Source organism: Notothenia rossii (genome assembly GCF_949606895.1).
Source record: "Notothenia rossii genome assembly, chromosome: 11".
NCBI lineage: Eukaryota > Metazoa > Chordata > Actinopteri > Perciformes > Nototheniidae > Notothenia > Notothenia rossii.
The window spans coordinates 31,894,656-31,919,866 of record NC_136910.1 but is presented as its reverse complement, the minus strand read 5'-3'; the positions used below and the strand labels follow the sequence as shown (position 1 = coordinate 31,919,866).

The window sequence follows — 25,211 nt, the reverse complement described above, 5'->3', positions numbered from 1 at the left end:
TTACAGTTTTCACTCCATGTCATGGTCAAGGAGTTACCAGTAAAGTTTCTTAAAAACCCTGTAAAGCCCAAAAATAGAAAAACATTAGAATTTACTTTTTTGACCCTTCAGATGTTGTTGTAGCTCTGGAGCAGAAATGGAAGAGTTTTCAAAATGTTTACGTTTTGGTAAGTTTTTAGCAAAATGTTGTAATATTGCAACGTTGGGCTTAGGTGGGAGCAGAATTCCTGTATTTCTACTCAGATTGTCTGAATAAATATATTGAACAACTAAGGGTTGATTTGCAGGATTGATTGCTTACTTAGCGCTATATCAGTATATAGTATGAATAATAATCACACATCAGTCGTATTTTTTATGAATAGTCATTTATTGAATATGAATATGGTAGTCCAAAAAAATGTTTCTGTCGTCAGAAAAGCACAGACGGATGTCACACTTGGTGCATTGGGTGTTTGTGTACCCTTTACCGTCCTCTCTTGGTCTTCCCTGGAAAATGTGCCACTAGGTCCTTCAGTACATCCAGTGGAGGTTGTGATCTCTTGGAAGGCGCCCCGTTTGGTGGACTCCCATCACCTGAGGATGGTCTCTTCTGAGCAATCAACGGGCTCCTTGATGTCACTGTCGCTGCTGGGCTCCCGTTGCCTGAAGATGGTCGTCCTCTCTTTGGTGTTTTCAGAGGAGTTGTGTTCACCTGATTAGAACAGAATCAATCAAGATACATGTCAAAAATACAATAGGATAAAAAAACATTACAGTGAAATATAAAAAAATATTACCAACGGCAAATAGCAGAAATGCATTCTTACCAGGATGAAAGAGGATGCTAGATCTGCCTGAAACTGTCTCCTGGTCAGGATCTCCTGCTTTTCCATCTTTAGAGCTCTGCAGTCCCGCTTGTAGAGGAGCCAGGCGTTGATCACAGCAAGGATGATGGTGTGCCAGAAGATGTACACGTAACAGCGTCGGGACTTCATGGGGAACTTATATTTGGCCGTAAACGAGTCCAACAAATCCACACCTCCCATGTACTCGTTGTAAGTACCCACAAAGTAAGGCCTCTCAACTTCTACGTAGGTTTTGTTGGCTTTGTCCCAGCGTTGAATGTTCTGCACAGGCTTTGGTCCAGCAAAGGATGAGACAAAGTGTGACCGCTCTGCTGTCATCAATCAATGTTTATTCAATCAATCAATGTTTATTTATATAGCCCAATATCACAAATGTTACATTTGTCTCAGTGGACTTCACAGTTTGTACAGAATATCAGTATGACAATACGACACCCTCTGTCCTTAGACCCTCACATCGTACAAGGAAAAACTTCCGGAGAAAAGCCCACAGTTTAAAGGGAAAAATGGGAGAAACCTCAGGGAGAGCAACAGAGGAGGGATCCCTCTCCCAGGACGGACAGACGTGCAATAGATGCCGTGTGTAAATTGAAAAGATAATACATTTGCAAAATAGGTAGTCCAAATGTTTGGAAATGCATGTGTGTATAATAGGAAGATGAATCCACGAGGATATCCATCCAGAACTTATGATCCAGGACCACAGCCACGACTCAAGATCCAGGACTCGCGATCCATGACACAGGACCGCAGGATCATCCATGACTCTGGATCCTGGCGTATATAGACACCAAAAAGAAAGACATTTGGGGAAGCTGGGTTAATCGGAACATGAGAGTACACAGGTATAGACAGAGAGAAGGAAGAAGTAAGATGTCCCCCGACAAACTAAGCCTATATCAGCAAAACTAGGGGCTGAATCTAATCAGCCCTAACTATAAACTTTATCAAAAAGGAAGGTCTTAAGCGCACTCTTAAAAATGGATAGGGTGTCTGCCGTCCGAACACAAACTGGAAGCTGATTCCACAAAAGTGGAGCTTGATAAGAAAAGGCTCTGGCTCCCATTGTACTTTTAGAGACTCTAGGAACAATCAACAACCCTGCATTCTTGGGACGCAATGCCCTAGTAGGACAGGAGGGTATAATGAGTTCTTTAAGGTAAGATGGCGCCTGCCCATTAAGGGCTTTGTAGGCGAGAAGAAGAATTTTAAATTCTATCCTGTGTTCTATAGGGGGCCAGTGTAAGGCAGCCAGAACAGGAGTAATGTGGTCCCTTTTCCTAACTCTGGTTAGTACACGAGCTGCAGCATTTTGAATCAGCTGAAGCGACTTGACTGACTTCTTGGTACACCCTGATAATAAGGAGTTACAATAATCCAGCCTTGAAGTAACAAATGCATGGACTAGTTTCTCTGCATCGTTTTAAGGCAAGATATGCCTGATTTTTGCAATGTTACGTAGATGGAAGTAGGCGGTCCTTGAAATTGATTTTATGTGGGCGTTAAAGGATAAATCCTGATCAAATATAACACCAAGATTCCTTACAGTCTCACTGGAGGCCAAATTAATGCCATCCATAGTTAGTATATCTTTAGATAATTTGTTTCGTAGATTCTTTGGAAAAGTACAATAACTTCAGTTTTGGTCGTGTTTAACATTTTTTTAAGGTCATCCACGTTTTTAAGTCCTTGAGGCAGTCTTGAATTTTATTTAGATGATTAATATCATCAGGCTTGATTGATAAATATAGTTGAGAATCATCCGCATAACAATGAAAGTTTACAGAATGATTCCTTATAAAAAAATAGGTCCGAGCACTGAGCCCTGTGGCACTCCATGGCTAACTTTGGTTTGCGTGGAAGATTCATCGTTGACACGTAAAAACTGAGAGCGTTCAGATAGATAGGACCTAAACCAGCCTAAAGCAGTTCCCTGTATGCCAACTAAGTACTCTAGTCTTTGCAATAGGATATCATGGTCGATAGTATCAAATGCAGCACTGAGATCGAGCAAAACAAGAATAGAGACAAGTCCCTTGTCTGAGGCTATTAGAATGTCATTTGTGACTTTAACCAGAGCTGTCTCTGTGCTATGTTGTGTTCTAAAGCCAGACTGAAAATCTTCAAATAAATCATATTTTTTTAAGTAATCACACAGCTGTTTTGCGACTGCTTTCTCAAGAATTTTGAGAGGAACGGAAGATTAGAAATAGATCTATAGTTGGCTAAAACCTCTGGATCGAGGTTGTGCTTTTTAAGAAGCGGTTTTATCACTGCTACTTTGAATGATTGTGGAACATAGCCTGATAATAAAGACATATTCATAATATTTAATAAAGAAGTGCTAATTAATGGAAAAACTTATTTTAACAGCATAGTTGGAATCGGGTCCAAGATACACGTTGATGGTTTAGAAGAGAGAATCATTTAATTTAATTGTTCAAGGTTTATGGCGGAAAAGCATTCTAGTTTACTATCTAGTGTAATATTAGAACTTACGTTTCCGGGAGCTGTTGATAACACTATACTGGTCAAAGGCAAGAGGTCATTAATTTTGTTTCTAACAGTAACAATGTTATCGTTAAAGAAGCACATCAAATCATTACTACTGAGTGCTATGGGAATAGAAGGCTCAATCGAGCTGTGGCTCTCTGTCAGCCTGGCTACAGTGCTGAAAAGAAATCTTGCATTATTCTTATTCTCATCTATTAATGAAGAGTAGTAGGCTGCTCTCGCTTTACGCAGTGCTTTCTTATATTCATTGAGAGAAATATGCCAAATTAAACGAGATTCCTCAAGCTTAGTGGAACGCCATATCCTTTCAAGTTGTCTCGACTTTTGCTTTATTTTGCGGGATTCGGCATTATGCCATGGAGCTAATCTATGTTGTTTTATTTTCTTCTTTTTCAAAGGAGCAACAGAGTCTAATTTTATTCGCAGCACATCTGTAGCACTATCAACAACATGATCAATTTGGGGTGGTGTACATTTTGTATAAGTTTCCTCCCTTACATGCAGACATGCTATCGAGTTAAGTATTGGTGGAATCTCTTCCTTAAATTTGGCTATAGCACTAACAGATAGGTTTCTGCTGCAAGAGCTTTTGACTAATGCTTTGTACTCTAGTAACAGTACTTCAAAAGTTACTAAGAAATGGTCGGATAAAGCAGGATTATGCGGTTCGACTAATAGTTGCTCAATTTCAATACCGTAAGTCAGAACAAGGTCGAGAGTGTGATTATAGCAGAGGGTTGGTTTATTTACACTCTGACAAAAACCAACAGAATCTAATATAGAGTTAAATGCAACAGTAAGGCTATTTGTATCATCGTCAACATGAATATTAAAGTCACCTACGATAATTGCTTTATCTGTTTTAAGTACCAAAGCTGATAAAAACTCAGAGAATTCTGATAAGAATCCTGAATAAGGACCTGGTGCACGGTACAATGTAACAAATAAGATTGGCTGCAAAGTTTTCCAGGTCCGATGCGTAAGACTAAAAACGAGGCTTTCAAAGGAGGTATAATTAAATTTTTGTTTAGTATTGATAAGTAAACTTGAGTCAAAGATTGCTGCAACTCCACCTCCTCGGCCCGTGCCTCGGGCAATATGAGTATTGATATGGCTGGGTGGAGTGGCCTCATTTATGCTGACATATTCTTCATGTCTCAACCAAGTTTCAGTGAGACAGCATATATCAATATTATAATCTGATATTAAATCATTGACCAATATTGCTTTAGATGCTAGAGATCTTATGTTTAAGAGACCACATTTAATCTTCCTGTTTTGTTACACTGTAGTAGTTGTTACATTTATTTTTATTAGGTTATTATGTATGACACCTCTATTAGGTTTTACCTTAAATTGTCCTCGGGCAGACACACACACCGTTAATATTGGGTATTTTATTGGGTTCGGGATTCCTATGGATGACTGCCTAGGAGAGAGCGCAGAGAAGCGTGTAAGACTGCGACTCCGCCTCCTGGTCTCAACTCCAGTTTGTCATGGATTAAGTCCACAAAGTCCTGAAATGTTTGCCGAAATGTAGGATGTAGGATGAATGCCGTCTCTCTTAATCAGACCAGGTTTTCCCCAGAAGGCTGTCCAATTACTTACGAAGCCCACATTGTTTGCTGGGCACCACCAAGACAACCAGCACTGAAATGATGTCATGCTGCTATACATGTCATCATTGATCAGATTGGGGAGGGGACCAGAGAAGATTACGGTGTCTGACATTGTTTTAGCTTAACTACACACCGACGCCACATTAAGTTTGGTGCATTCTGATTGGCGTAAACGAACATCATTACCACCGACGTGAATAACAATCCTACTGTATTTACGTTTATTTTTAGCCAGCAGTTTAAGATGCGCCTCAACGTCGCCCGCTCTGGCCCCCGCAATGCATGTGACTGTGGAGGCTTCGGTCTCTAAATTCACGTGTCTCATAATAGAGCTACCAATAACCAGAGTTGGCTTCTCAGCGGGAGTCTAGCTGAGTGGGGAATATCTGTTAGATACGTGAACGGGTTGGTGGGGACCTGCGGGTTTCGCGTTATGCCCCTTCTGAACAGTCACCCAGTCTCCCTGCTGCTCGGGAGTTGCCGGGGGACGGCTAAGAGGAGCTACCTTTTGCCGGTCCGCACCGGCTAACATGGGCTTTACTTTAGCTGAGTTACTTTCTAAGATGCAGAGCCGGGCTTCTATGGCCATGATTCCCGCCTCCAACCTAACACCTATACTACATACCATTTGACAGCACAGATGTTGTGGTTGGCCTTCACTCAGATGTCAAAGCTTCCTCTCCCTTTTTTCTTCAAGCTCTTCTCCTCTTCAAGGTTGCAGTTGGGTAAGCGCACCTGCCTGGCTGTTCCCACATAATGAATCCCGTGATCAAGGAGCTTCACTACCAATGGGACACAGGTGAAGTAGTTGTCTGCGTAGATCTTGTAGTTCTGACCTTCTGGAAGCGTGGAGGCAAGCTTCATCACAACATCACCTGACAATCCAAGTTCAGACTTGACTCGTATCCCATTGACACTGCCTTGGTACCTGCTTGGTACACACCAAAGTCACAGATCATGCCAGAGATTCCAGTTCACACCCACTTTCTCCGTTTTGGATGGCAGCAATCACATCCTGCACACTGAATTGAGGACCTCTCTTTGCTGTTGGCATTCTGAAATGGAAAAAGTAATTAATAAATATGTATCAATAATACATAAAATTATGCTTATTATAGTGTGTAATAGATTACCTGAAGGAATAGATAGTGTGGTGGGACAAGTGTTCATTCTGTCCGGCTTAGCCTATTATCATACTAAAAGGTATGCATGCACCACCCCCTTCCAGGTGTCCCGATGAAACAAGTATCTGAATCCTATTTACATCGTACACTTGAGTCACACAATACTACCTGGCTTAGCCTATTATCATAATAAAAGCAATACCTACACCCATACATGCAGGTGAACCAGTTCAACAAGTCACACAATGCTGTCTGGTTAATGCTAACAGGCTAATTATCCAATACACTCTCACTCCCTAAGCGTCCAGGAGCTACGCTTGGCCAGGGTGACCATGGCGTGCAGTTGGGACGCGCCGAGGCTCCTTCATCTTCATAAACGGACGTAAAGAGCTTTCAACTGATTGCAATGTATTCCCATCGGCAGCGGTATTTGACGCTCATGGAAGCACCGCACCCGTTTATGTCGGCAGCCCTTAAAGGCAATGTGAGCGTCCATTCCCATTGGATAACGGAGAATTGTACACCCGAAAGTAAGTATTCTCCTTACTGTCGATTGATTTGACAGTGATATCTCCACTACTCATCAACTTAAAAACACCAGATTACTTTTGTTAATTAAACGACATTGATAGGTTTAAATTGTGTACAATGCTTTTGTGTTTTTCCCCTTCAATTCTGAGAAACAACTTGTTTTCTCTGAAATGTGGAGCGCCAAAGAGACTACACTACCCACAATCCCCAGCTATTGTTGTGACGACGCCTGTCGGCTTTGACAAACCTTGTGATAAGTCAACAAGCTCTGTGATTGGATGAAACATAAAGTCATACAAAAAAAGTACAACCCTGTCTCCTAAAAATTACGTTCCCACAGAACTGCATTCTCAATTACTTTTATATTGAAACATATTTTCTCCCACGTTACGTTTGTTATGAACGTATCTTAAATACGTTTATTCTCTACATATATTTGCCATTTATTGTCTTGCTTATAATAATGATAATAGTCATTTATAAATATCATTTTTGAGCACACATTTGAAATCGAGAATCGGGCTCGATATACGGTTACATTAAAATCAGTAGGCGAGGCTGTAATTTCGCCAGCTGTTACTCTCATGAGCGAGGCAGAAAATAATAGTTTTAACATGGCAAAAAGCTGCTGTGTCGTTTATTGCACCTCAAACATTAAAACAAATCCAGAGTTACGTGTTTCTGTACTTCCTCTAAGAAGAAAAGACAGTAACAAAAGATCTCTGGCTTCAGGCTTGATCGCCGTTCCAATAGACAGCGTTGGTTTCCCCAAAAGTGGGCGGGGCTGTGAAGTGACGGGGCTGTGAAGTGACGTTGATTTTACTCTCATCGATTGTTCAAAACCATTCTATTTATTCTAACGTAAATTACATTCCAGGGTTTTATCTTTTCATTACTTATATTTTTATACTTTATTTGCTATGAGTTATATCTGAAGCAAATTATGTTTCTGAAGATGTGTAGTCAATTCCACCCTTCAATGTAGCATAAATGTGAACTCTCATTACAGGAACAATACCGGAAACAGACGCAAGAAAGATCCTCAGCTCGTTGATCGGATGTTTTAGCCGCAATGCACGTTTTTAAAGATATTACTGATTTTCTTTGAATATAAGAATGTAAATACTGAGTTGAGACAATAGTCAGGGGATTTGGGTGATGGGAGACACATCTATGGAATCACAATTTCAATAGCTTACCATTAAATGACGGATATACCTTTCTGTCTGTGATGTTTTACAAATCAGATATTAATGTGTAGAAGTAAAACATGAGAAATAGTATAGCAATATCCTGTAAAATTATGAAAAAACATGAATAAAACCACATATCTTCAGATGTTATACATACATACATAAGTGTCCTACACTAACAGTACAAAGTTATTATTAGTATGCTGTGTGTGTACCTTGTGTGCACCGCCTAGTGCAGTGGTTCCCAACCTGGGGGTCGCGACCCCCTCAGGGGGTCGCCAAAGATCGCAGGGGGGGGCGCCAGACCTCAGATGATTTGAGGCCTAATATCATATTTAGAATAAAAAAAATAAAAAAAATGTACATATAATTTTTTTTTTTACATATCTTTTTTTTTACATAATGTAACGCAATACATGATTGGCGCTAAAAGCCTTGTCTACATTACAATAAAATATAGAAATTAATTGATTAACTAAAATTAAAATTCAAAAAATTCATCTGATACTCCTCCGATTGGCGCCAACATTGACGTTACTGTGTCAGCTTTCATAATAATAACAGTTTGCTGCGCTTGCTAGCTAGCGACCGACTTCATAAGGTGAATATTTTTGTCTAAACATTTCTGAAAAATGTAAAGGAGATGACAGCTCATCTGCAATCAAAAAGAAAATGAGGACCTACCTAGAGAGCTATCTTAACTTCAGTTTCATGGAGGGAACGGACAAAACCCGCCCAGAGTGTGTGGTATACAGAGAGAAGCTAGCCAACGAAAGCATGAAACCCAGCAAAATGAAGAGACACCAACAGACCATGCACCCAGAAACAGTCGGGCGTGATCGGGACTTTTTCATAAAGAAACAACACCTTGCAAAGGCAAACAAGCCAATGGATATTAGAACAGCGTTTGTTAGGGCTGGCAGCGAGGCCTCTTTTGAATGTGCACTTTTAATAGCAAAGGCAAAGAAACCGCATAACATTGGCGAGCAGTTCATTAAGCCAGCTTGCATTAAGATGGCTGAGAAACTGTGCGGCCCGCAGGTCGCGGAGAAGCTAAAAACTGTACCACTGTCAAACAATACGGTGAAAGACAGAATTGAGAAGATGGCAAGTAACTGCGAGCTGCAGCTGCTCGAAAAACTTTGAAAGGGGCCATTTGCCATACAACTTGATGAAACCACAACTGTAGCAGACGAGGCTGTGCTGATCGTTTATGTCCAATATATCGATGGGGTAGATTTGAAGCAGGACATTCTTATGTCAGTCAACCTTACCAATACCACCCGGGGTGAGGACATTTTTACTGCAGTGGATTCTTACCTCTCATCCCACAAGCTTTCCTATGAGAATTTAGTTGCATGTTGCACAGACGGAGCTCTCTTTATGATGGGGGAAAACAAGGGATTTAACAGTCGCTTGAAAGAAAAGGCCCCACACTGCACAATATTTCACTGTGTGATACATCGCCAGGCCCTGAAACTGTCAGAAGACCTCAGCGAAACACTCTCAACTGTTATTAAAATAGTCAATTTCATCAAAGGTTGCCACCCCAACAAGCGTCTATTCGTAGACTTGTGCGAGGATGAAGCGCACCAAACCCTCCTCCTGCACACCGAGGTGCACTGGCTCTCACGCGGCCGAGTGCTGGCACGCTTTGTAGAACTGAAGGAAAAAATTGAAGAGTTTCTACAAACTCGTAACCGCGCACTGTCAGAGCAAGTGACTGAGTCATTCTGGATTAAAACAGCATACCTGGCCGACATCTTCAGTCTCTACAATGTAACAAACAAGCGTCTGCAAGGCGTGGAGTCCAACATTCTCCAATGATGCATTTGTGCGCAAACTGGAGTACAGGGTCGGGAAAATGGAGAGGGGGGAGCTGCAACAGTTTCCACTACTGCTGAAACAATCCCAAAACAATCCTGAAACGGTGCCTGTGTCTGTACGTCGCGAGTTCATCCGCCATATGAACGCACTGCAAACGGAAATGCAATCACGGTTCGCTGACATAGACGAGTATGTCTCCAAGGAATTGTGGGTTTTAGATCCCTTTATTGCCAAAGTTGAGGATGTGGAATACCTGGATTGCGAAGATGAGCTCAACGACATCCAAGCTGACTCGCTGTCAAAGAAATACTTCCAGGAAAAAGGAATTAAAAAGTTTTGGATTCTCAAAGGACCAAGCCTCGCTCCAAAGATCACATGCATGCCACGACCAGGATTATACTCCCATTCAGTACGACATATCTATCAGAAACAGCCTTCAGCGCACTTGTTGCCATCAAAACAAAAGCACGCAACACACTGGACGTTCACAACGACTTTAGACTGGCTGTCACTCACATTACACCGGACATTCCATCCCTGGCAGCGGGCGTGCAAGCCCAAGGTTCACATTAATGAACCTACTTGAACCTCGTCTTCTCTTTGCTACCTGTTCCATGGCACACAAGCATTTGATTTACCTGCTTAATATGCCAGTTTTTCATTTTTGTTTTATACAGGCCTATGCAACCATATTACCGTTTATTTATTAGACATAGTATATTCTTTTGAAGTGTCCTGTTCTTCGACATTTGAAATAAATATTACTATAAGTTAGTAGCTAATAAAAGCATACAAAGACAGAAATGTATCATTTTTTCTTTAATATAAATGTTTCTTCTGCGCGTAAAGTGTCGGTTTCAGTTGGATTATTTCTCACAGTAGCTCCGATCAGATCGGTCTCCTCCATTTTGTTGATTATTTACGATTTTTTAATCCACATAAACACATCGCCAAAATCCGGCTTACTTTGAGCATGTGTTTTAACAGTTGAATCCCTTTGTGAATTGTTTCCACTTGCGCCGTCCTTTAATTTCTTGATACAGCGGGCATCCAAATTCATTAATCCTGAGTCCAATAACCAACAAAGTCACTCCAATAGTGCTCCTTAATTACGCTTTCATCCTCCTTTAATGAAATACTTCACATTCATCCAGTTTGTGACAGTAGTTGTAGCATTTTTGAGACTTTAAACTTTAATTATCGCTGTTGCCGTGTGTGTGTGTGTGTGGGGGGGGGGGGGTGTAACCGCTGTTACCAGGTACGGCTGTCACTACCCGATCTGCCCCCCTGCCCGATCTGTACTGCGCATGTGCGAGATGGTCCGTCATACTGGACAACTACATACGGCAACTGTAATAGGACCCTTCACACAGTGGCGTTTGGCAAAGCAGAAAAAGAACACAAAAAACCCGGGAGAGATGAGTTATTGTTATGACAACGTGACTTCACTATTATTTAACAACTCTTTTTATTGGGTTCTTTTATTTGGGGTTAAGTACATTGTCAGAATAAGTGAGACATAGATTTAACTTCTGTTAGACAGCTATATGCCATACATTTTTGCATACATTCACAGTAAATATTTATTCAGTATGATAACTGCCAAACAGAAGTTAAATCCATTTTCTTTCTGTGCTTTGCCAAACGCAACTGTGTCAAGTGTCTTAGTTGGGTTGCCGTACGGAGTTGTCCAGTATGGCAGACCATCTCGCACATGCACAATACAGATCGGGCAGGGGGGCAGATCGGCAACAGCGATAATTAAAGTTTCAAAGTTTTGGGGGGTCGCAAATTCCAACAGGAGTCATTTGAGGGGGCCCTGGGTGAAAAAGGTTGGGAACCTAGTGGTTAAAGCACGTTATTGAATTGTTTTTGTTGAATAATGTTATTTGAAGAAAAAAATATTAAGAGTACATACTTTCATAGGGGGAAAATAGAAGGTCAATGATAGAAATATAGAATATAAAAAATCAAGAAGATACTGTAAGTGATCTCTACAATAAAACAGTTTAGTGCTAGATGTACAAAGATATCAATAGGAGGATGTGCAAAACAGACAAACTAATTAACCGTAATACTTTAGGTTAAGGTCTTCTTTCAAATAGGTACAAAGCTTTGGGGGTATCTATCTACAGATAAATATTAAGCCTGACAAAGTAATTAACGTCTTTGCTTTCCTGCAATGTTAACTATGTTGAAGCACTTATTTTAACCGATATTATACACATTAATTATACTCTTATGTATGTAGATATGAATATATATATATAATATATATATAAGCATAAGAAATGTGCAGAATTTGACAGTTTAATGGTGGAGGTATACACACATATTGATAGATGTCTTGTAATGCACTGTTGAGGAACCTGTGACCCAGGTTTTTCATTCATTGCATAACTACACCGTAGTTGTGTATATGATATGTCAATAAACCTTTGAAAATCTTGAAATCTTGAAAGCGATTTGCAAAATAGCAATTATTTACAGTCTTTAATTAACTAGTAGTAGAGAATAACGAATAATGATCCCTTTCATGCATAGAGGTCACTACAGTGGACAGCTATTCAAAGTATGTTTTCTTGTATATGCATTGTTTTTTTTTGCATAGTTGCACAATCAGCCACTACATAGGACCCTATTGCATCATCCCATACACTGCTACTCAGTCCCAAGTCAGTGTAAGTGCATGATACATGTCTCTAAACCAAGATGGACGACAGAAAGCCACATGGACTAAGTCACCCATCTATATCTTGCCAATCCTTTAATGGAAAGTGTCAACTGCAGGTATAAAAAATGTGGTGACATCAAGTAACAACTAAGGAATTATATAATTCATACATGATCAAAGTATTGATTTTATGTTTGCAGGAAATCATGGTTAACCACCTGTCCACTATAGTGGACGTCATGCATCACTGGCTATATTTCAGCTATAATTCGTACTGGTACTGCTGCTGTTGTTCCCAGGGCCGTCCCTCCCTACAGGCAGATCATGCAGACTGTGTGGGGCCTCACCTTGCGGAGGGGGGCCTCATCTGAGGCGCACCTATGTGCTTATGTGGCGCAATTAGGGTGGCGCGGCACGCTTTCACCGCTGCGAGGCTCCACTAGCACTCATCTAATAACTGTGCCTGGAGCCTCAAATTGGCCCCTGGCCCTGGTAATTCTAGAAAATACTTCATCTGCAATATCTTTTTTGGGCCGTAAATCAACATACTTATGTTATTATAATGTAATTTTAAGTTTGCACATCTTTATTTATCATTTTTTCAAAATGTACATCCCTTTAGTTCAAACCCTGAACGCATACTGTCCACCTGAGTGGGAATATCAAAATCTATTTGAAAAAACTAGAATAAAAAAAACTAAAGTTAAAATCTTGTTTTTCATGCCCCAAGAGCAATAAAAACACTTGGTAAAAAAAATCCTGACTGAGGTTTTCATAATTCATGCATGAAAGGGATGACTTTATAGAGATCTGCAGATAAATGTGTAGTCTTCTCAAGCACCAACAATCAAATATCTCTCCTGATTGTTGGCACTTGACAATCACCTTTCCCTGAATTTTACTCAGGTGTAACTAAAGTCTGCTTTAAGGGTTGTTTATATTTCACATCATTAATCAGAATCTGCAAAGTAACTAAAATAAATGTAGTGGAGTAAAAATACCAGGTTAACCTCTGAATTGTGGTGGAGCAGAATTACAAAGTAACAATGAGCTGTCATGTGGGTATATATTAATGCTGCGCATTATGGATACAAGCGATTTTCACCCATTTAGTAATTACATGTTTTAAATTTGTACACACCAATTTGTTTCCTATCGCCTAAACCTCCAGGGCTGTACACAGTTTAATACTGTCAACTTCTAATTTTGGGAAAAACGAAAAAAACGTCTTTTAAAACTACAATTCCCAGTAGAGACGTCCCATAGAGCAGTGTTTCCCAACCGGGGGTACGCGTACCCCTAGTGGTACGCGAGGGAACTGCAGGGGGTACGTGGAATTCCAAGGTGACAAGTAAAAAAAAAAATAATCCCGTCAAAAATGATAGTGCGCGATTAGTTTCCCTAGGGAGACAATAGTCTGTGGCACAACCGCGCCAAAATCCCACAATGAAAACAGCTGCTTACGTGCAGCCAGAAAAATACTGGTAGGTCTGCGCTATGGATAAATGGCTAAAACTTCCGCTTGCTCTGAATTCAGGCCAGGAGGAGCCCGCAGAGAAACGTAAGAAAGAGGCCAAACTGAAACCAAGGCAGTACACTGAAACATATATATTATTTGGATTCATTTCTACTTCTGCGGACCCACCGCAGCCTCAGTGCTTCTTTTGCGGTGAAGTCCTGGCTAATAGTGCGATGAAGCCAGCGCATTTACAGAGACACCAGAGCACCAAACACTCGGGAAGTGTCGATAAAAGTGAAGAATTTTACAGACGAAATCTGTCGGATTTTAAGTCGAGCCAGACAGTAATGATGAAAGCCACGAATGTGTCAATGAAAGCACTCGAGGCATCTTACGCCGTGTCCCTGCTTGTGGCTAAATAAAAAAAACCTCACTCTATTGTTGAGGAGCTCATTCTCCCTGCAGCGACTGCGTTGGCCGAAATTATGATAGACAAGAAAGCAGCCGAAGCACTCAAGAAAGTTCCCCTGTCGAATAACACCGTATCCCGTCGGATCAATGATATGTCTGTTAATATAATTGGACAAGTGGTGGACAAAATAAAACTAGCCGGTCAGTTCGCTTTGCAGCTGGATGAAATGACAGACGTGAGTGGGGAAGCGCAGCTCCTGTCCTTCGTGCGTTACAAAGATGCGTCAGACATAAACGAGCATATTTTATTTTGCAAAACGCTGCCAGGAAAGACAACTGGGGAAGAATTGTTCCAGGTTATCGACAGCTTCTTCAGAGAACATGATCTGCAGTGGAAAACCTGCAGCCACATCTGTACTGATGGAGCAGCTGCGATGACGGGGCGTGTAAAGGGACTTTTTGGGCACGTAAGAAAGGTAAATCCCGACATTAAATGGATGCATTGTATTATTCATCGTGAAGCACTAGCTAGCAAGAGGATGAGCCCTGATTTAAGTGCTGTTATGGATGATGCTGTGAAGATGATAAACTTCATCCAATCTCGGCCATTGATTCACAGGCTGTTTGAAACTCTTTGTCATGAGAATGGCACAGAGCACGATCAGCTATTGCTTCACACAGACGTGCGCTGGCTGTCTCGTGGGAAAATGCTACTGAGACTTTATGAACTTCGCAATGAAGTTTTTGTGTTCTTGACGGAGCATATGCATCCTCTTGCTGTGCAGCTTGAGGATGACAAGTGGGTGGCGCGCCTGGCATATCTTGCTGATGTGTTTACCAAACTTAACAAGCTCAACCTATCACTTCAGGGCAAGGAGTCACATATCCTGAAATTGTATGACAAAGTTCAAGGATTCACAAAAAAGCTCAAACTATGGGAGAGGAAATGTGATGAGGTAGACGTGAGCTGTTTCCCACTACTCAATGCCCATCTTGCCACAACTGCTGTTGCCAGGGGTCCAGTGGTCAAACTGGTGCAAGCACACCTGTCCAAACTCTGCACTGATTTCAGCCATTATTTTCAGGACATTGAAAATAAGTCAGATAGACTGGATTGGGTGAGGAACCCATTCATTGTGAGTGAGAGCAGCAACAGCCTTCCAGCAATGCTGCAGGAGCCTCTGATGGAATTATCATCTGACCGTGGTCTGAAGATGGCATATGCTGAGGAGTCATTGACTGAGTTTTGGTGTGATGTGGAGAAGGAATATCCTGAACTGGGAAAACATGCACTGATTGAACTTTTGCCATTTGGTTCTACTTATTTGTGTGAGGTGACCTTCTCAGCTTTAACACACATCAAAACCAAGCAGAGGAACAGACTGGATGTGGAGACCAGCCTGGTCACAGCTGTTTCCACACTGCCTCCAGAACTATCAAAGCTTATGAAAGACAAGCAAGCTCAACTGTCTCATTAAAGCTCACATGACTGGTGAAAATAAACTGCTAGGCCTATACTGATTCTGGATATTATTTTGCTAAGTGTTTTGTTCCCGAATTAAAGTTTAAATGCCTGTTTAAAGGGGACTTATTCAAAGGGGCTCCAGGTTTAAGCCTAAATGTTACAAGATATATATATATAGCAAAGATAAGTTGATTATTTTGATTTCATATGTATTTATTTGATTATATTATTTATTTTCAAGGCAACATATTCATTTTTATTGAGTGATTTAAGTTAAAATTAAGAAAATGCCTGAGAATTAAATGTTCAAATTAAGGAGATGAAATAAAGTTATTTTCATTCAATAATCAGTTACGTTCTACTTGTGAAGGATCATCAGCACGTATGAGTGAGGGGGTACTCATGGTATGACAAAAGGCTCAGGGGGTACACAAGACAAAAAAGGTTGGGAACCACTGCCATAGAGAACATGTTGCGAAACACAATAGCCAGCATGTGTAGTTCTGGGGGGCGTTCGAGTCCAGTTTTGAATAGTCTGCCGTGGTTTCGTTCCATTTCAAAGAGCTTGACGCTCGGCGTAACTTGGCGCACTGCCACTCCAACATCCAATCCCAGAGCTTGAAGATTAATTACGGGGTTTGTCGCAAAGCGGACAGGCGTCGTCACAACAATAGCTGGGGATTGTGGGTAGTGTAGTCTCTTTGGCGCTCCACATTTCAGAGAAAACAAGTTGTTTCTCAGAATTGAAGGGGAAAAACACAAAAGCATTGTACACAATTGAAACCTATCAATGTTGTTTAATTAACAAAGGTAATCTGGTGTTTTTGAGTTGATGGAGTAGTGGAGATATCACTGTCAAATCAATCGACAGTAAGGAGAATACTTACTTCCGGGTGTACAATTCTCCGTTATCCAATGGGAATGGACGCTCACATTGCCTTTAAGAGCTGCCGACATAAACGGGTGCGGTGCTTCCATGAGCGTCAAATACTGCTGTCGATGGGAATACATTGCAATCAGTTGAAAGCTCTTTGCGTCCGTTTATGAAGCTGAAGGAGCCTCGGCGCGTCCCAACTGCACGCCACGTTCACCCTGATCAAGCGTCGCTCCTGGACGTTTAGGGAGTGAGAGTGTGTTGAATTATCATACTCAAAGGGATCCCTCCAAGTGGCCCAACACATTTCAGAAAGAACTGTTTCTGCCAGAACCAGAGTTAAAAAAAATTTTTTTTTAAATTAATTAACTGATAAGATACAAGTAGAGTTCACAATATTACTACTGCTATAATTTCACATAATTTTATCAGAAATAATGTATTAATTTCTTCAATTCTGGTCTTAATTCAAAAATCTTAACAGAGGACACGTTTAGAACTTAGTTATAGTGAATTATCAAAGACATTATATTTCTATTAGTGTTTTATTTCCATATAAGAAGGGCGAGGTCCATGACAGGTGCCCATGCTATTTTGACTACCACACTGACCCAGTGTTGTAATATTACAACATAGACATAAGCTGCTCAAAATTCAAATTTGATGAATGTATTCCACAAAAACTAAATATGTACATGTTCTAGACATTGTAATAATAACAAAAATATTTGAGGCATTTTACTTACTTGAATCTGACAAATCCAGTCCAATAAAACAAAGAGATGTTGCTCGTTTGAAGATTCTGAAGTTTTGTGAGTGTATGGCCATAGGGCAGGACCTATACACACATTTACTACCCAATAGCATTGTGAGGCTGAACAAAAGGACCTTTTCACTAAGTCAAAAGGTCATTAAATGTTTTAAAAAACAAAACATTTAATGACTTTTTTAGGATAGCTTAAAGTAATGTTGTAAAATTACAACAGTGGGCCTTACAGGGTTTTAACTACATTGACAAGTCTTTTTCTTCATTTTGAGTGGAATTTAGCTTTGTGTTGAGGCTGCGGCTCTTACGTCCAAATAAGAACACTAAAGGTACCGCAGCATCAGGACTAAAACCACCAGACTTAAGGCAAGGCAAGGCAAGGCAAGGCAAGGCAAGTTTATTTATATAGCACCTTTCAACACAAGGCAATTCAAAGTGCTTTAAAAAAAATGAAAGACATTAAGAAAATGGCATTTAAAATCAGTCATTAAAAAGAAAAGATAATAAAATAAACATTAAAAGAAAAAATACATGGATAAAAGTTACAGTGCAGTTTAAGATGTGAATAGTTCAATTAAAAGCAGCGACAAAAAGAAAAGTCTTCAGCCTGGATTTAAAAGTAGTAAGAGTTGCAGCGGACCTGCAGGTTTCTGGGAGTTTGTTCCAGATATTTGGAGCATAACAACTGAACGCTGCTTCTCCATGTTTAGTTCTGACTCGGGACAGAAAGCTGACCCGTCCCTGAAGACCTGAGAGATCTGGATGGTTCATAATTTAGCAGGAGGTCAGAAATGTATTTTGGGCCTAAACCATTCAAAGCTTTATAAACCAGCAGCAGTATTTTGAAATCTATTCTTTGACATACAGGAAGCCAGTGTAAAGACTTCAGAACAGGAGTGATGTGATCCACTTTCTTAGTGTTAGTGAGGACTCGAGCAGCGGCGTTCTGAATTAGCTGCAGCTTTCTAATAGATTTTTTAGTGAGACCTGTGAAGACATCATTACAGTAGTCAAGTCTACTGAAGATAAAAGCATGGACAAGTTTTTCCAAATCCTGCTGTGACATCAGTCTTTTAATCCTAGATATATTCTGTAGGTGATAGTGGGCTTATTTAGTAACTTTTTTGATTTGACTGTTGAAACTCAGGTCAGAGTCCATGACTACACCTACATTTCTGGCTTTATCTGTTGTTTTGAACATTGCAGACTGAAGCTCAGCGCTAACTTTTAAACGTTCTGCCTTGGCTCCAAAAACCATTACCTCAGTTTTATCTTTGTTTAATTGGAGAAAGTTCTGACACATCCAGTCATTGATTTGTTCAATGCACTTACTCAGTGTTTGAATTGGAGCATAGTCTCCTGGTGAAATTGTTACATACATTTGTGTGTCATCCGCATAGCTATGGTAACTTATTTTGTTGTTTTTCATTATCTGAGCCATTATCTGAGCATGTAGATGTTAAAGAGAAGAGGCCCCAAGATGGAGCCTTGAGGTACCCCACATGTCATATTTGTCAACTCAGATGTTTATTTACCTATAGAAACAACGTTTTTTCTGTCCTTTAAGTAGGATTCAAACCAATTTAGAACTGTTTCCGAAAGTCCCACCCAGTTTTCTAGTCGGTCGAGTAATATGTTGTGGTCAACAGTGTCAAACGCAGCACTGAGATCTAATAATAATAACACTGAAGTTCTGCCACTGTCTGTGTTTAAGTGGATGTCATTGAAGACCTTTACAAGAGCAGTCTCAGTGCTGTGGTTTGGACGAAAGCCTGACTGGAACACATCGAAACAGTTATTTAAATGCAAGAAATTACTCAACTGTTGAAAAACAACTTTTTCAATGATTTTACCTAGAAACGGCAGGTTTGATATGGGCATGTAATTGTTCATTACTGAAGCGTCTAGATTATTCTTTTTTAAGAGCGGTTTAATGACTGCAGTTTTCAGGTCCTGTGGAAAAATACCTGAGTGAAGAGATTTGTTTACTATATGAAGTAGATCTGAGGCCATGCAACGAAAAACATCTTTGAAAAATCCTGTTGGAATAATATCAAGGCAGCAGGAGGAGGATTTCAGAAGTTGAATAATGTCCTCTATGTTTTTATCATTAATCTGATGGAATTGTGTCATGGTGTTTGAATTGATATTAGGTGGACATAGGGACAACACATTTGCTGTACCTGATGCAGAGACACTGACTGCTTGTCTGATTTTCTGAATTTTGTCAGTGAAGAAGGAGGCAAAATCATTGCAAGCCCTGGTGGATAGAAATTCGGAGGCTACTGACACTGGGGGGTTAGTTAGTCTGTCGACATTAGCAAACAAGGCACGTGCGTTGTTTTTGTTTTTGGTAATGATGGCAGAGAAGAAAGACTGTCGTGCGTTTTTCAAATCCAAATTATAAAGGCCAAGTCTCTCTTTATAGATTTCAAAGTGAAACTGGAGATTTGTTTTTCGCCACCTACGTTCAGCTTTTCGACACTCTCTTTTTTCTGCTCTCATGGTCATGTCCTTTCTCCATAGAGATATTTTCTTCCCAGTCACTTCCTTTACCTTAGTTGGAGCAATGGCATCTATAACATTTTTTAATGTTTGAATTAAAATGATCTACTAGCTCATTTACTGAGATGCTAGCAGGGGCAAGTGTGGAAGAAAAATTCTGAGTAAACATTTCCCTAGTATTTTCTAGGAACAGAGCTCGAGAGGAGCATTTCAGCTGAAGGGCCACATATTCAAAAGAAGCAAAGTTCCCATAAGATGTCTTCCTGCATTGAAGGGAATCATTGTACAAAATAGCAACTCCACCTCCCTTCTTATGCATTCTTTCCTGACTCATAAAACTAAAGTCGGGAGGTGTTGATTCGATAAGAACAGCTGCACTGTTATTTTGTTCAATCCAAGTTTCTGTTAAAAACATAAAATCGAGATTGTGCTCAGTGATAAAATCATTGATTAAAAATGTTTTACCTGCCAAAGACCTAACATTTAATAAAGCTAGTTTAAGTTTGTTGGATACACTATCAGTAAGATTTTTTGTGACAAGCTGTGGCTGACATGGAATCACAGCTAAATTTGATAAACTCACACAAACGTTTGAGCACTTCCTCTTTCTAAGCTGATTCACCGCACTTAATCTATTACCTATCAACACAGATATCGGCAAAGCTACAGGCAGGCAGGGCCCCGGCATGTCCTGGAAAGAGTTGAGAGTGCCATACGCCCTTGAGCCTGGACCCAGCACATATCAGTAAGAGATTGTTGCGTTTTGTACACACATCCTTATCAGGCTTCGGAGACTGCAGATGCTTTCTTGAAGGGAGGGGAGGTGGTTGACGTAGGCACGGTGATGGAGACGGGGGTGATGGTGCGCGTCTCTGCTTCTGTGATTTCGGTGGGCGTTGTTGAAGGGCGGGGGTAAAGGACATGCCAGAGGGAGGAGGTGGCTGACGTAGGCACGGTGATGAAGACGGGGCTGATGGTGCTCGTCTCTGCGGTGATTTTGGTGGGCGTCGTTGAGGAGCGGGGGTAAAGGACATGCTGCCAACCCTGCGTATAGCCTTAGTTTGGTCTTCGAACTCCAGGAAGGAATCAGTGCCAACCCTCTGTATCTCCTTCGTGTGTTCAGTGATCTCCAGGAGGGTGGGCGAGGGTGAAAGGGTGAACGGAGAGTAGAGAGAGCTGTGGGGTGAAGGAAGAGTATCCTCAGAGGTGTTTTCTGAGCGATGTGTTATGTCTTTCTCTTATTTTGATTCCTCTTGTTGCTTGTCCTTGGCAGAGGGAACAGATTGATGACGTAGGCAGTTGAATATGTTAGAGATAAACAATTTCACTCCTGACTTGTTCAGGCAAACTCCATTTGCCTTAAAAAGATGTCTGCGGTCCCAGAAAAAGTTAAAGTTGTCAATAAAATTGACAGAATGGTCAGTACATGCAGTTGAAAGCCAGGTGTTCAGTACAAACAATCTGCTGAATCTCTCCACTCCTCTTCTGACTGGCGGTAGAGGGCCACTGATGAACACCTCTGCATTTAGAGAGCTGACAGTTTCCAACAAACATTTAAAGTCTTTTTTCAGCACTTCTGACTGTTGTTTCACAACATAATTTGTTCCAATATGCAATACCACATTCTTCACAGTCGGATGTTCAGCCCCAATATGCAGGATCTTCTCAGCCAAGTCAGAGACCATATCCTTGGGAAAACAGAGTACTTTGGTGTTGTTCTTACTACATAGACTTTTTACATCTCTTACAGCAGAGTCACCCACAATCAGAGTTTCAGGCCCAGTCGTTAGCTTTCCCTCTAGCCTTTCACTTTTGGAGTAGCTATTACCCTGCTGTGTGAGGAGGACAGGTTATCCAGGTCATCAGAAAGAGATCTCCGGTTCTCGGTTCTGGATTGGCACACTGTGGTTTAGGAGAATTGTTTGTAGTTCTCCCTGTAGCAGCTGTCCACGGCTGTTTCCTAGTAGGAACAGGGGTTGAAGAGGCGCTCTTCCTGGGTGATAACAATGCAGGCCAGCCGGTTGCATCACAGATTTCAGATCGCTGGGCTCTGCCTGTTGTTCGTCATCCCAAATCCCATGGAAATGATTTACTCTTCGGCCTTGCACCCAGAGAGTTCGAGGGAGGACTACCACTTGTAGATTTATTACCCGGTACACAGCCCTCCTGTTCCTTGGAATCCTTGTAGCTGCTAACTAGCTTTGAGTTAGCATGCCTTTGTCCATTCTTTTGCAACACTGGTAAAGTGGTGTCATTCCAACCTAGTCCATTCACTTCCACGTTAACTTCCAACCGTTGCATTTTCATTTCCAACACGGCCATCTTCTGTAGAAGTTTGTGGAAGTCATCTGTAGAGAACGGAGGCATTTTGCTGCTAACTAGCTTAAGCTAAATAGCATGCAGTACCAGGCTTTAGCTGTTGCTAGGCCACGCTACTGTAAGACTGAGGTCGTCGTAAAAATATTGAAATATGGCTGAAACCCTCCGTCTATTTACGAAGAATAACTGTCCCAGTGATAGGTTCATGTCCAGGAGCCGCTGCTCGAAGTTTTCAGATTTTTTTTTTTAAAACAGCATACAAAAGTAAGCAGAGGCAAGAAAAGCGTCTGCACTGTAAGAAGGCTGCGTCAAGTAGGGACAGTTTCATCCCACAGCCCATAAGACTATTAAACATGTTATTCATGTTCCGAATAACCCAGCTTCCCCCAAATTTCTTTTTGGTGTCTATCTACACCGGGATCCTGAGTTGTGGCTGTGCCTGTTGCTGTGGTCCTGGATCCTTAGTCCTGGATCCTGAGTCCTGGATTTTGAGTCGTGGCTGAACCAGTCTCTGCGGTCCTGCCTGACTCTCATAATAGTACTTCCCTGATGGCTCCCACAGGATTGCTGACCTCCTCGTGGATTCATCTTCTTATTATAGACACATGCATTTCCAAACATTTGGTCTACCTATGTTGTAAATGTATTATCTCTTCGATTTACACACGGCATCTATTGCACGTCTGTCCGTCCTGGGAGAGGGATCCCCTCCTCTGTTGCTCTCCCTGAGGTTTCTCCCATGTTACCCTTGAAACTGTTGGTTTTCTCTGGAAGTTTTTCCTTGTACGATGTGAGGGTCTAAGGACAGAGGGTGTCGTATTGTCATACTGATATTCTGTACAAACTGTGAAGTCCACTGAGACAAATGTAACAATTGTGATATTGGGCTATATACATAAACTGATTGATTGATAACCACCTGAACTCTGTGAAGTGCCTCCATAACCCAAAGCACTCATCTGGTTGCATCTTAAAATGTATTTAATGAATTATTAATAGTTATCACGAGATCAAACTGTATTTAATTGTATTTCACTGTACGATATGCAATACATTTTGTTCTTGTATATCTTATTCTATAATCCTGCATTTACTTATTTAGCTTATGGTATTTATCTATTTTTCTGACATGTATAGTTAACTTCATCTGTCTGGTGTTGCAACACTTTACACCACTGATCATAACCATATTAAATGCACAGCTATTTTCACAAAAAACAGGGAATGCCACATGAAGTTAGTAAACCCTCAAAAGCACCTTGACAGCTCATCTCTTGTGGTGCGTTCAGGTTCCTCTCCCCAGGCTGTTTCTGTCTGTCTGCTTTTGAGGAGGATACACCAACTTTTCTTTGGCTCCCTGTTTGTCGTGTGTTGGAGGGAAAGGGTTAAATCACGTGTGTAGCGCAGTTGAGCTCTGGAGCTCATAAGAAGTGTCATCTGAAGAGGACAAAGACATCTCTGCCGTCATTCATTCCTCCTCAACTCCTCTGAGCCCTCTCTGATACTGCCATTGTTTCTGCTGCGGGATAACACGATGCACACTCTCCTGTTCTGCGGCAGCATCTTCACTCTGCACCTTTTCCTCTGGGCCAAATCTGTGCCGGTCCAGGAGCGGAGCAGCAGATCCAAGCCGCTGCAGGTGAGCCCCACACAGGAGCAGTAGAACAAGGAGAGACACACTGAGCTGGGGGGGACTGAAGAGGATGCAGTTCAGAGGGGGAGAAGTACTCAGTTCTGGCACTTAGGTAAAACTTAGTAGAAGTACTCAGATGGTGTACTTAAGTAAAAGTAGTAGAAATACTAATGTCCTGCATTCAAAATGTTACTCAAGTTAAAGTAGAAAAGTGTTATCATCAAAGTATAATTAAAGTACCAAAAGTAAAAGTAGTCATTGTATTTCAGAATAATATATATGATGTGTTTTATAATGATTGATCATGAAAGTGTTCTCAAAGCTGGCAAAGGTGCAGCTATTTTGAATGACTTTGTATACTGCAGGGTAGCTTGTGGATTTACTCCAGGTGGAACTAAAGTCTGATTTAACACTTGATTATATTTCACATCATTCATCCACATCTGTAAAGTAACTAAAGGGATTAAATACACGGAGTGGAGTAAAAGTACACCATTTACCTCTGAATTGCAGTGGGGTAGAAGTACTAATACTAACTAGCTGTGTAAGTTTGACAGAGTGTACAAATATTGCATATGAGGGAATCATGTTATTTGGCAACACACTTTACCTCACATTTAAAATAAAGCCTAGCTGCATTTCCTGACAAATGTATCACAAAACTCAATAAATGTTGAGTGCACAGTGCTGCCAGCAGACTGTCAGAGTGTGCAGGCAGAGGCAAGTCTGTGCTGACTCAGGAACAGCAGAAAGTAGCAGATACGAGAGAAATACATCAGGCCACAGACTCCCGAGGCTGTTTGTACATCGTGCATCAAGCGTCTTTGAGCACTGGGAAAGCTAAATATCTAAATATGATGTATTGTCATGCTGAGTATCTGCAGCAAACTACCTGCCCTGCCAATGCTAATCATGATGTTCATTTTAGAAGCAAGATCAGGTTCATATTCCTAACAACATGCATTGTGTGTGGGCCCCTCCAAAAGACACTTCTTTAATAACCGTGAATGATTCCTGTTCACTTCTCTAGTTTGCCGTTTTTACATTTCATCAATAAATTCAATTTTTGGCAGTCAGACGCAGTGGCAAGCCGTCAGGGCCCTCCCGCTCTGAGGGCCTAAGATATTCTACTAAATAATATTTAAAAACATTAAAAAATATGTATATATTTTTTAATATATATATTTTTTATATTTTTCATTATTTTTACCAAAATAACTTGATTTAATTGTATTTAAAATAACATTTCCAAAGAAATAAATTCTTCGAATATGCCTGTTCAGTTTCTGTTTGAATGTGAAGGGTTAAATGTTACACTTACTGTGAAGACAGGAGCTGATTGGTGGTCCTGCTGTAAATTCACAGAGGGCCAGCTATAGTAACTGAACGAGAGAGTAATGTCAAATGACAGTACAATTGACCAATCCTTCCCTCTAAATGGGTGGGTTT

The 25,211-nt window shown here is 40.9% G+C and overlaps 1 protein-coding gene across 3 annotated transcripts in view; it reads left to right on the top strand.

The window, feature by feature from the left end:
• LOC307024896 (stromelysin-3-like) overlaps window positions 1-25,211 on the top strand; it is a 71,286-nt gene that overhangs the window by 1,677 nt on the left and 44,398 nt on the right. For 2 of the 3 annotated variants that reach the window (XM_079659361.1, XM_079659363.1), the window contains exons 3-4: window positions 509-1,037; window positions 23,690-23,768. In XM_079659361.1, coding sequence (XP_079515487.1) covers window positions 976-1,037; window positions 23,690-23,768 — 141 coding nt within the window. In that variant the 5' untranslated portion in view covers window positions 509-975. Of the gene's footprint in view, window positions 1-281; window positions 1,038-23,689; window positions 23,769-25,211 lie in introns of those variants that run through there. The other variant, XM_079659362.1, reaches the window with a different exon arrangement.